At 36.6% G+C, this 12500-nt stretch overlaps 1 protein-coding gene across 1 annotated transcript in view; it reads right to left on the reverse strand.

Annotated features, from left to right (window-relative positions):
- Positions 1-2225: 2225 nt before the first annotated feature.
- The window catches only part of LOC136837265 (protein scarlet-like), a 48166-nt gene continuing 37891 nt past the window's right edge, over positions 2226-12500 (reverse strand). The window contains exons 5-9 of the mRNA XM_067102004.1: positions 9327-9513; positions 8723-8893; positions 5297-5535; positions 2545-2752; positions 2226-2303 (exon numbers count right to left, since the gene is read on the reverse strand). Coding sequence (XP_066958105.1) covers positions 2226-2303; positions 2545-2752; positions 5297-5535; positions 8723-8893; positions 9327-9513 — 883 coding nt within the window. The remainder of the gene's footprint in view (positions 2304-2544; positions 2753-5296; positions 5536-8722; positions 8894-9326; positions 9514-12500) is intronic.

Below are 12500 nucleotides of genomic sequence, written 5' to 3' on the forward strand. Positions count from 1 at the left end.
GTCTTATAAACAGCAATGATTACTGCAAGTGAAACTTCCTAAATTGGAGGCAAGAAACAATATTTACTTAAATCCTTTGCAGTTGCTGATTTGTCGTTTAATGGGCCTAAGAAGAAGGTTAATTTGATTGAAATGGGTAGTTTGTGCATGGGATAAATTTATGAAAATAAACGTTATAAAGCAAAAAGAAATGAAAAACGGCAAAGCAAGAATGAAAACGTGACATCACGAATTGTAAGATCAAAAATATCTTGAAGACCGGTAAGCAGGGGCGTCATTTCAGATTTTTGTTGTGGGGATGTGGGGGGTGGCAAAGACGGTTTGGCAAGCAAAGCGAGCCTAATCAGCTGAGTTTTTTTTATTTTGAGCTATTTTATGTGTTTTTGAAGCCACATGAGCAAGGTATTTCAGCAAAAATTATATACTCCCACTACTATATGTTTTATCTCATCATCACTGGTAGCTAGTAGACAGACAAAGATCAAGAAACATAATATTTCTGAGAAATTTTATATATTTATGATTGCACATTTAAAAAGAAAACATGCTGTTACTTCTTGGGGCTTGGGGGTGAGGGGGCCAAGTTGAGGCTTTTGGGAGGGGCAACTTGGGTCTTGGGGGGGCAAGCTGAGTCTTGAGGGGGGCAGTTGACCCCCCAAGCCCTCCCCAAAATGACGTCCCTGCCGGCAAGTAGAACTCCGCAGCAAAATTCATTTAAGCAAAAGAGAAAGAACCCATCAAAAAGCACAAAAGACTTGATGGATTTCTTAGCGTTGGAATTGTCTTTTTATATTACAATGGTCCAAAGCATCAAGTGAAAAATGCTTCATTAAAGCTCAAAGCATTATTTCTGCGATTATTAGCAGATGCTTACAAGGAAAAAACATTTCAGGTTAGTTATGTCACTCAAGACTTCCGTTGAGGTAATTCTCATCGTCCTGATAAAGACAGAAGTTGGGCATAAGTTTCCTATCCAAATCTTTTGAAAAGTATGTAAATGGAGGTGGAAGAAAGGAAATCTGATGCTGGACATAATTTTCGAAAACAAAATGTATGCACATTGAATTCCATGTATTACTTTCCTAGAAAGTTGACTTTGACTGTACACACATACATACATAGTTATACAAAAGCACACACAAACACAAACACCTATGTATATAATATGTATATATGTATATATATACATATATGTATGTATGTATTTATGTATGTATGTATGTATGTATGTATGTATGTATGTATGTATGTATGTATGTATGTATGTATGTGTGTGTACAGTACAGTCAAAGTCAACTTTCTAGGAAATTAATACATGGAATTTAATGTGTATTCATTTTGTTTTCAAAATTATAATCTAACAATATATATACATATATATATATATATATATATATACATATATATACATATAGATATGTATGTATATGTATGTGTGTATATATATATATATATATATATATATATATATATATATATATATATATATATATATCTGTGACTCGAAGTGTTATGTAGAATATGCAGGTGTGAAATAACAATTTTGACAGGATTAGAGAAGCTCTCTTGTCTTAGGAGAGAAGGGCCAAGACGTCGCTCTGCTTGGATTTCCGTCAACTCAGCCGGGTTGACCACCCTGAGGGCAGATCTTGAGAGACTTGCGTGAAATAGGCCTTCACAGGAAATCGTCCACGTAGGTGGATCCCAGCAGGCTCAGATAGACTCATTCTCAATTGGAGTGATGACAGCATTCAACAAAAACTTTTTTTTTTTTTTTTGTACGAACAGCTACTCTTGAAAAATAGCTCCAGTATAAAACATGGCGAGTGTCTCTCATATGTACGAAAATCTCTGAACTCTTGGAGCCGTGTGTCGTTGATCGTTTATGATCCGCCAACTTTGTGAAATGAGCTGCCAGTCTTCCCGACAAATATTTCTTTCAAATGATTACAAGGTATACTCCTCTGTATCCTAAAACAATCTGTAGTTCGCTGATAAAGTATATTTCAACATAAAAGCTGGTTCCGGTGTTTGCAAAATACCATGTAATAACTGCAGTAAAATTTAATCGGAGGCTTGGTGGATTCATTCCTCAATGAAAATAAGGTCAATCTAGGTGAAAGCTAACGATGACCAAAGCAGAAAGACTTTGATTCCTTCCATCTTAGGACAAGAAAGCTAAACATCTTAAACATCTCTAATCCTGCAAAATCGTTATTCCACACCTACATTTTGAATACAGACGCCCGATTCACCGACTTTCTTGTCACACTGACCACAGAACAGAGTTTAAATGGTGTCAACTGAAACATATGGTTTTTGTGTAAATCTTATTTTTATGGGCTTTGAAGTTTCAAAGCATGCTGTTCAACTGCATATATATATACATATATATATATATATATATATATATATATATATATATATATATATATATATATATATATATATATATATATATATATATATATACATACATACATACATACATATATACAAGCAATGCTGTGCAATGGCATTATCAGTAATGATGGTAACACTTACACTAGCCCCAGAATCCGACTGAGATATGCACATGTTGTCCTGATACTGAATAGTGATATCTATGTCCTTTGAATATGCTGAAACAGCAAAGTTGTCACATATTCTCTTGATCCTCTCACGGCTGCGATGTTCGTGTCCTGGTAACACTGCCAGAGTGTGGATGTAGTAGTCAGCTGGGTTGAACGTGGATGGACACTTATGACCCAAACTAGTGAAAGAGAAATTATTATTATTATTATTATTATTATTATTATTATTATTATTATTATTATTATTATTATTATTATTATTATTATTCAGAGGATAAACCCTATCATATGGAACAAGCTCACTGACGCCACTGACTTGGAATTCAAGCTTCCAAAGAATATAGTGCTCATTTGAAAGGAGTAACAGAGGGCAATAGGAAATACAGAAAGAAGAGATCAGTTATTAGAAAAGAAAAAAATAATGAATTAACAAATTAATAAATAAATAAAATAGATAAAAATGTACGTAAATTACTAAAATACAGGGAGAAATGTGTTGAGGTAATAATGTGTTACATTTTCGCTTGAACTTTTGAGGTACTAGTTGCACAACATCCTCAGGGAGACTGTTCCACATTCCAACGGTGTGAGGAATAAAGGACCTCTGGAAATTAGAAGTTCTACAGCGAAGCACATTTACTGCATATTGGTGCTGTTGTTCAGCAAATCTGGTCGCTCTCTCTCGGCAGGATAAAGAGGATCAGTGATCAAATGTGAATGTAAAAGATCTTTGTTGAAATACTACTTATGAAAAATTGACAAACAAGAGAAATCTCTGTTATGTAAGTCGCATTGTGTATCCACATATTTTTTCGTGGGTGTAGCCATGGTAAACCAAACTAGCTGACTGGTTTTGTGTATTACAAGAGCGTTTTCTTTAATTGGTCTGCAAAGTTAGTGTTTATGCTAGGATACTGATTTTGATATGTAGAAGCTGCTTAGCTGAATTTCATTGCAGCACGTTCAAAAAACCAAAAAACCCAAACTGTGAAAGTAAAAGTCTTGAAGTTAGCCGAAAACATATAACTGGTGTACTCTACTGTTAATCAATGTTCGCCGAAAAATAAAGTAAAAGAGATATTGTACATTAAACTTGAAGAGAAAGATGCAAATATTTGTATAAACCTTTACCGAGAACTCTGTTAGCGATAAATTACTTTGATACTGGCTCTAATAGGTTTCATTTTGAAGCTGCATGAATTTAATTTGTCGTGATATGGACAAAAAAAAAGATAAAAAAACAAAAAAGTAAAATAATAGGTCAAAAAGACGACTTGAAATCGGTCGAAAATGGAAATGTTTTCTTTTGCTCCTAGAAGCGTTAGTCAGAAATGGAACAAGAGAGAGAGAAGGCAGCTCTTTTTACATCATGCAAAAGTGCAATATATTGCTTTCCCTATTTATTTTATCCATTGTGCGGTAAATCGTATTAGCCTTATTTTTGGAAGTCAGCGGACAAGATATTAGAAAAAATATGGAAAAAATGGTTCCCAACAGCTGTTACTGAGTTGAGAATGCTAACTTACAGTGATATCCATGCTATGCTACTTATTTTATTGGACTGGGGAATAGAATTTTTGCTTTGAATTTTCATCATTAAAAGATATCTTCATGCTTTCAATAAAACAGGAGCATGCGATACAATTTCCAGTTTCTGAGCTCAATTTTGAATTTGTGGAAACTTTGCAATCAAAGTTGACATATGCGTGTGTAAGCAGAGAGAGAGAGAGAGAGAGAGAGAGAGAGAGAGAGAGAGAGAGAGAGAGAGAGAGAGAGTTTACAGTAGTTTGTAGTACTTTGCTGTTAATTAATTAATTTTATGGCGTGTCTGTTTTAGACACGTTATGCTATGAAACGTATCACAAAACCAGTTTTGTGGTTTCTACATCTGAAATACACTGTATATATACAGTAAAGGTAAATTCCAATTTAATAAAAATAGAATTATTTTTAATGGGTAATTCAGTCTCACCGTAAGAGACGCTCTCTTTTAAGAACGAGGACGAAATACCTGATAAAGGTTTGATATCTGGTCAAAGGTTCAAGTCTAGATTATGCAAGAAATTCTGATCATGAGTAACCCGGTTTGTCGAGATGTTTGTGGCCATCGTCTTTCCAGAATTGCTATGTGGCCTGGACTTGAATCCTTGCTTGGAAAAAGTCAATAATCATCATCAAGGATCAGGTGGGGGGATCGCTGTTCTCGAGGCACAGAATTGATCTCAGTGAAGAGTTATGAAGTTGGAGAGATGACCTCCATGACACAAACAGTTGACAAGTACTTATTACGGCTTTAGAAGGCGTGAATCTTAATTTAAGTTACAATTTTGTTATTTTTCCAACAGTTAACAGTAACAAGAGTTAGAATGTAATATTGATGTATACATTGCCTGTGTTCATATACATAAATTAGCAATGCTTTCAGACAGGAAATAAACATTTTCTAATTGTATGAAAATCAGTGTATCTGTTTGATGCCCTAATGGAGAACTTGAGGTTACAGATTCCCTTTGGTCTGCCTAAACATCTTCAGGGACAAAAGATTCGATATCAGTGCCAAGCGCAAACAAGCGCACCTCTTCTTTCAAATAAAGAATCCGCACTAGTTAGGAAATCTGCTTAAGTAATTCCTGCACAAATCACTGAAGAATGTTTGTCATGGTTTTTGTCATCTATGCCTGGCCGTGCACATATTACTCTGTACTAATAGTGGTAGTAGCTACCTGTCCAAGAACTCGAGGGCACCAGACGAGGATCCCATGTAGGCCACGCGTCCCTCAGCCAGGAGCAGCAACTTGTCAAACATGGCGAAGACTTCGGAAGATGGCTGATGGATGGTGCAAAGAATGGTCTTGCCGCGGGCTGCCATGTCTTTCATCATGCGGACCAACTTCCTGGCATTATAGGAATCCAGTCCTGTGGTTGGCTCGTCGCAAAAGAGCAGCGGGGGATCTGTAAGAATCTGTTCAAGGCATTGGAATATATTAGAAATTTATATAGGTGATATAAACACGTGCACACACACATATATAAAGATATATATATATATTTGTGTGTGTGTGTGTGTGTGTGTACACAGAAAATAAAGATGAAGATACTACATGAAGATTTTTAATTCATGATACCTTCTCTTAACATTTACGTTCTTATGACTCTTGTTTAGCTTTATTTATACTTATAGCTAAATAACAACAGGGTTTAAAGCAGGATGGCGCTAACTGAGTCGACAGTTTACTAAAAAGCAAGAAGAAAAGTTCCTGCTCTACCGTTAGTCTTTTGTTGATAGTCTCATGTTCGTTATTTCTTTTTGTTTTCATCACTATCTTCTTGGTTCACCATGTTTTTCTCCTTTTTGCTCTGATGGTCTTCAGTCGAAAGCTGGCATTCTCTTCGACTAAAGGTTGCTTGGCAAGTTTGTTGCCTCCTTTGGTTCATTTCTTATAAACAAATTCACATCTCAGTACTATTACTACTGTTACTGCTGATAATAATAATAATAATAATGATAATAATAATAATAATAATAATAATAATAATAATAATAATAATAATAATAATAATAATAATACTGAGATAAGTAATATTCATCCCGTCGCCGGCTACCGATGGGAACAGATGCCTTGTATAGCGGTCGCCAGGACAAATAGGTTATGACAAATCACTGCGTAACTTCTCGTAGGTCTGTTGTTAATAAAAGTAATAATCATAATGCCCATGGCTCGAAGGTAACTCCAAAGGCAAATGATGTGATTTTTCTCTAGCAAATCCATGCCGTCTAACGTGGTTGAATTTGAGGCCTAGGTCCTCCTGCACGCAGTAACGAGCGCAGCTCAATCGATCTTCGTGGAAATTTGACTACTAATTAAAATGCCTTATTAGTGCGAATAAAAATATTCCTTTGTTATGCTATCAGTGCCCCTATAAGGAATGGCATATGATAACCGAGCACTCTAATTCCTTTGAAGGTTTCTGTCGTTCCACAAAAGCTTTATCTAAAAGTAAATAAGAAAAAGGGGAGCTCGTTAAAGAATGATCACATGTTCTATAAGCCACATTCGACGTTACCCCGTGATTTTCAAGAATTCATTTTAGAATTAGAAGAAGAGAAGAAGACATTAGGTGCGGTTTGGCTGTCAAAGAAATTAATCTTTCTTTATCGATTGCACGTCACGCACACTTCTCTAAAGAAAAGGCGGGGACTCATTATAGTGTACAATGAATTCTCTTTTATGTCAGATGTTTAAAACATTCAAAAAGACAGACAATGAGGAAAATAAATGCCCCTAGTTTATTCTTTGGTGGCTTGTTGTAAGTAGGAAAGTGACGCACGTTTCAGAAACATTTTCACGAGTCGCACTCTTTTCTTTCGTTTACTCCTCCCTCTGGGAAGCCTAAAAGAACCCCCTCTCATAAACTAAGCAAAGAGAAAACTCTGACAGCTTCTCATCATGTAACTGTCTCTTTCTTGATTTGGTCCTAACCTTCTGTTGCTCACTCCCTTCCACTGAGGGCCTTCGACCCATCGAGTCTGGACGAATTTCGCCTAGAGGCCATTTAGAAACAATAAATCAAGTGTAGGACTGAACAGCCAGGGTACCTAGTCATATTTGGTACTGATGTTCAACAACTATCCTGTACTGTCATGTATATGAGCTATTTTTGTTATATGCAGTAAAAGGGCAGGTATCTGGTATTTTGAAATTAAAACACAATAATAAATTCAAAATGCAGATAGAGTGAGCTGCTGACTGTCAACTACAGTAAGGAATAATTATTTCTCTCACTCATTACTGTGGAACATTTTCCTCATCCCGGCATTCCTTCCTTACACTGGATGGTCCACCACTCAGTCACTCTTCCATCATTGTACTACAGGTTAAACTGCCATCCTCACCTCCTCAACGGTAACTGCCTCGAATATTCTCAGTCTTACACTGACCCCTTCGACCTTTGGCCTGTTCAGCTCTGCTCTCTTCTATTATCTACATGCAACAAATCTTCAAGTACTCAGACCATGACCTCAGGAGTGCATCCTCCTCAGACAGCATCTCTGCATTTGCGTCTTTTTATTCTGAGATCCTTTGCTCATTCATCTACTTTTTATTTACCTCCTCGTAGGACAACTTTCTCTTCCTGAAATCTTTTCTCACCTTCTGCCCACCACAACTTTTAGTTTCCTGTAAAAGAAAACTATTGAAATGGCTTTTTGTCTGTCCGTCCGCGCTTTTTCTCTCCGCCCTCAGATCTTAAAAACTACTGAGGCTAGAGGGCTGCAAATTGGTATGTTGATCACCACCCTCCAATCATGAAACATATCAAATTGCAGCCCTCTAGCCTCAGTAGTTTTTTTATTTTATTTAAGGTTGAGGTTAGCCACGATCGTGCGTCTGGCACCGCTACAGTTGCCAAAACACAGGCCACTACCGGGCCATAGCTGAAAGTTTCATGGGCCGCGGCTGAGAGTTTCATGGGCCGTGGCTGAGAGTTTTATACAGCATTATACGCTGACCAGAAAACTCGATATCGCGAAGAAACTTCGGCGCATTTTTCACTTGTTTTTTATTGCATGCGATCTGTTTCTCTCTAACCTTCCCCATGATCACTCTCTCCATCCTTCTTATTTTTCTTTAACTCTAATCAATTCTTCATCCATTTTCTCCTTATATGCTCTCCTGATCATACTCACTTGTCTTCTTTATTTTTACAACTACATTTTCACCCCTTCTCTCTAAGTTACACTTCCATCTATCTTAACATCGACTTCAGCCAAATAATGATCAGACGTACCTCCAGCCACTCCTCTACTCACTATTACATCTAACGGCTTGCTTTTCCATTTACTATGAACCAGGACATATTTAACAATCTCTTTTCTTTTCCTCCCTCATTTTCTGTTTTCCAGCTATACTTATCTATGTTTCTTTGCGAACCATGTATTTCCAGCAGTCAAGCCCCTTTCAGACATAGTTCCACAAAACTACATTTCCACTTACTCCAGGAACTCCATATCAGCCCATAACGTCATTTTTTTGTGTCACACACACACACACACACACACACACATACATATATATATATATATATATATATATATATATATATATATATATATATATAATTTCCGTCAAATATAGATAAAGCCGGCTTACCTCTGTTGCAAAAGCAAGTCTTTTTCTCTCTCCTCCTGAGAGCGATTTATCTTGGCCAGGGATCCCAATGCGGGTATTCTGCGCCTTCAGCAGTCCCAGTTCCTTCATGAGTTCTTGAACGCGAGCGCTACGCTGCCACTGCGTTTTACGGTAGTCCATTCGAAGTCTGGCCTGTTCATTTAATGGAAAAACAAAGATCGTGAATAAGAATGTATACAATGTGGAATCTTTATGCTAGATAAACTTTCTTTGTTCGTAAATGTGAATACTATGAGATAAATACATCAGGATTCTATTGCCACCAACATTTTGACAAATATGAATAATAAATATAGTAAAAATGGCCGAGTGGTTATCTAAAGGAACACACACACTCGCACAATTGTATTTTCATCCCGTGGTACTTCATGCCGTTACGCTGATGTACTGAATGAGCAAGAAATTTATTTTCCTTGTTGCTTTGCTGAAAAGTTGACAAAAGCATGAGAAAAATGAACTAGTATTGGTTACTAAAAGAAAATATAATCTGGCTTACTGCTAAAAGCAAATTAGCCGTGAAATTTAATATTTTAAAAGGTTGCAGAAAAATGATGCGAAGTCGTACCATAAAAGTCAAATGCTCCTTGACCGTCAGCGACCCGACGAAGAGGTCATCCTGGTGCACGTACCCCGCCAGGGAGGCCATCGTGCGGGTGGCCCTGCGACTGTTCACCAGAATGTCTCCGTCGACGATCACTCCACCAGGAGTCCTGTGAGCCAGGGCAGTCATGAGGGTGGACTTCCCAGCACCACTGGTACAGAAGATGGACGAAGGTTGCGGTTAACTATTGTTTGTCAAAGGAATCTCACTGATAAAAAGAACAATAATTGTCCACAGTTTTTGTCCTCGTAAAAACCTCCAATGTTACAGTTTGTTGAAATGATATTCCGTTGTGGATTAAAAAATGTAGTCATTCGCGGAATACAAATGAGAAAAATGACGTCCTGATGAATTATTTCAAAACTAACTCTTGTGGTATGAGAACCTTAATTTGAAAAGCAGAGGAACTCTCTATCTTTCTAAAAATGTATCATGGAGAGTAATGAGTCTACTGTATGCTTGAAGGGAGACCATATCAAAGGAATTTCAAGAGGGCTTCATGAAGGGCATGAAAGGTAACTGAGATGAGAGAAAACATGGTAGCATCAGTCAGGTAAATTTCGCCGTCACCAAAGCGTTTGTTCACTGATGAAACTTCCTTCAGAGCCTATCTGTTGTACCTGAAGAGAATTTGCGACTCGAAACTGAAGACGAAGTGGAAGGCCAACATGCGACAGACACGTTCAAATGAACGTCTACGGTACGTCAAAGGGTCGGAGTCATTATAGTGAGCATTTTTATTCGCTTAAAAATCTCAGTAATTATAATAAACTAAGATGGAAGTATACACATTAAGTCTTATAAAGTTATGCACTGTATTTATGTTTTCATTGTACATTTTCCTAGCAAAAACTTGCATCACATATAAACTCATCTGTAGCTAAATCATTTGAAAAGGATGGATGGCAAGGGCAGAGAAGTATTGCGTCGGTATCACCAAATACTCCCTAGAGTATAGAATGCCTTCCTGAGGTATGCTAATAGTGCCATGGATTCCAGTTGACGGTATAATTCCAGACATCCATGCCCTCTCTCTCTCTCTCTCTCTCTCTCTCTCTCTCTCTCCCCGCCACTCTCTCTCTCTCTCTCTCTCTCTGCGTTACTGAGCTTTGGACATTCAAACCCTGAGATTCGAACACCATACATTTTACCACACTACTTAGAGTAAATAGATGATATGATGATATCAAAGGTGATTTGGTGAAATCATAACCAGCAGTATAGTAAGAGTGTAAAAATGTTCAAAGCAGGAAAATGAAGAAGCGCCGCTGTGAAAAGAAATGAAAATGAATGCGTCTGTCGGGCAGGTCCAGGAGATGGAATGACCTCACGGGTTGCGTAAGCGCTCAGAAACTGAGAGAAACCTTAGAACTTTCTCACATGAAGCCTTTGACGACCGGAGTTTCACATGATGAGAGAGAGAGAGAGAGAGAGAGAGAGAGAGAGAGAGAGAGAGAGAGAGAGAGAGAGAGAGAGAGAGTTGCATGTGCAGTAAGATGACACTGGTTTTCCGACCGATTAAGGAACTTTAACAGTGAAACACCTAGGACGATGACTTCTGTCATGCTCTCATGCCGTAAGCTTTGGTCTGAAAGATCTGCATTATATACAGTTTATATATATATATATATATATATATATATATATATATATACATACATACATACATATATATATATACTGTATATTTTATATATATGTATATATATACATATATATATATATACACTGTATATTATATATATATGTGTGTGTATATAATATATATATATACATATATATATAATATATACATATATATATATATATATATATATATATATATATATATATATATACTGTATATTATATATATATATATATATATATATATATATATATATATATATATATATATATATATATATATATATATAATGTGTGTCCGTGGCGCGAGAGAGAGAGAGATAGAGAGAGAGAAAAATATTTTGTATACTTATTCTCAGCTTAATCCTTAGCTGAACTCTCGCCATACCCGCGCAATAACTTCTCGCTGCTGGGTCACTACATGTAATGAGGCTTTTTTGGGGTTTTTAGCTCTCACTGAATGGCTCATTTCATATTTTTTTTTGGCAGACATGTTATGGATGGATGTCCTTCCCGACGCCAATCTTCCCCATTTCGCCTAGTCTGCCATTGTGTGTTAGTATACATATATATATATATATATATATATATATATATATATATATATAATATATATATATATATATATATATATATACATATAGGCCTATATGTATATTTATACATTTATATGTATATATATACTCTGTATATATATATATATATATATATATATATATATATATATATATATATATATATATATATATATATATATATATATATATATATAGTAGGAGGGCTGCACCAGAAGTGACAGAACTCGTGTTCAAATACCGAGAGAGAGAGAGAGAGAGAGAGGATTATTTGGTTTAGACCCGTTGCGTCTTTATCACTATCGTTCATTGGTTTTAACCGCCCCCACACTCTTATGGTTCCATTTCATAAATGGAAAACAGTACCCAGGAATTGTACCTTGCATTCGTTACTGGTTGTGACTAGGTAACATTTATCCCTTCTGTTTGAAATCAGTGCCCCGAAACACTGCTCTTAGGGGGTACGTCGTAGAGACACCATCCATGCATAAAGTTGCAAATGATTCATGCACGCGCCAAAACACTCATCTGTTTGGAGAAATGTAAAGGGCGGTCAAGTCCCGTGGAAGGAAAGGTTTCGCCATTCATTGACTGTAAAGCTGTCGCAGTACTAAGAAACAATTAGCGTTATTTAGACCATATTAGTCCTTTCGTCGCCAGGAAGTACGCACAAAATACAAGTTCGGAAACCGCAAACCTCCCTGTAATCCTGGCAGTCAACTCCTGAGAAAGGTTCTTTCTCACCAAAGGTCACGTTCCTATCTTTTCCAGATGTCATCACTCTTCACCTCTTGCCAGTCATGAGGACAAATTTTTGACAAATATTGCAAAAATATACACTTAACCTGCGGCGTATTTCTGCACACTAACAAGGAGACAAACTTAAAACAAATTAAACGTCAGAGGTAATATACAATTCTGAATAGAAACCACTGAA

This window comes from Macrobrachium rosenbergii, chromosome 58, assembly GCF_040412425.1.
Source record: "Macrobrachium rosenbergii isolate ZJJX-2024 chromosome 58, ASM4041242v1, whole genome shotgun sequence".
Classification (NCBI taxonomy): Eukaryota; Metazoa; Arthropoda; class Malacostraca; order Decapoda; family Palaemonidae; genus Macrobrachium; species Macrobrachium rosenbergii.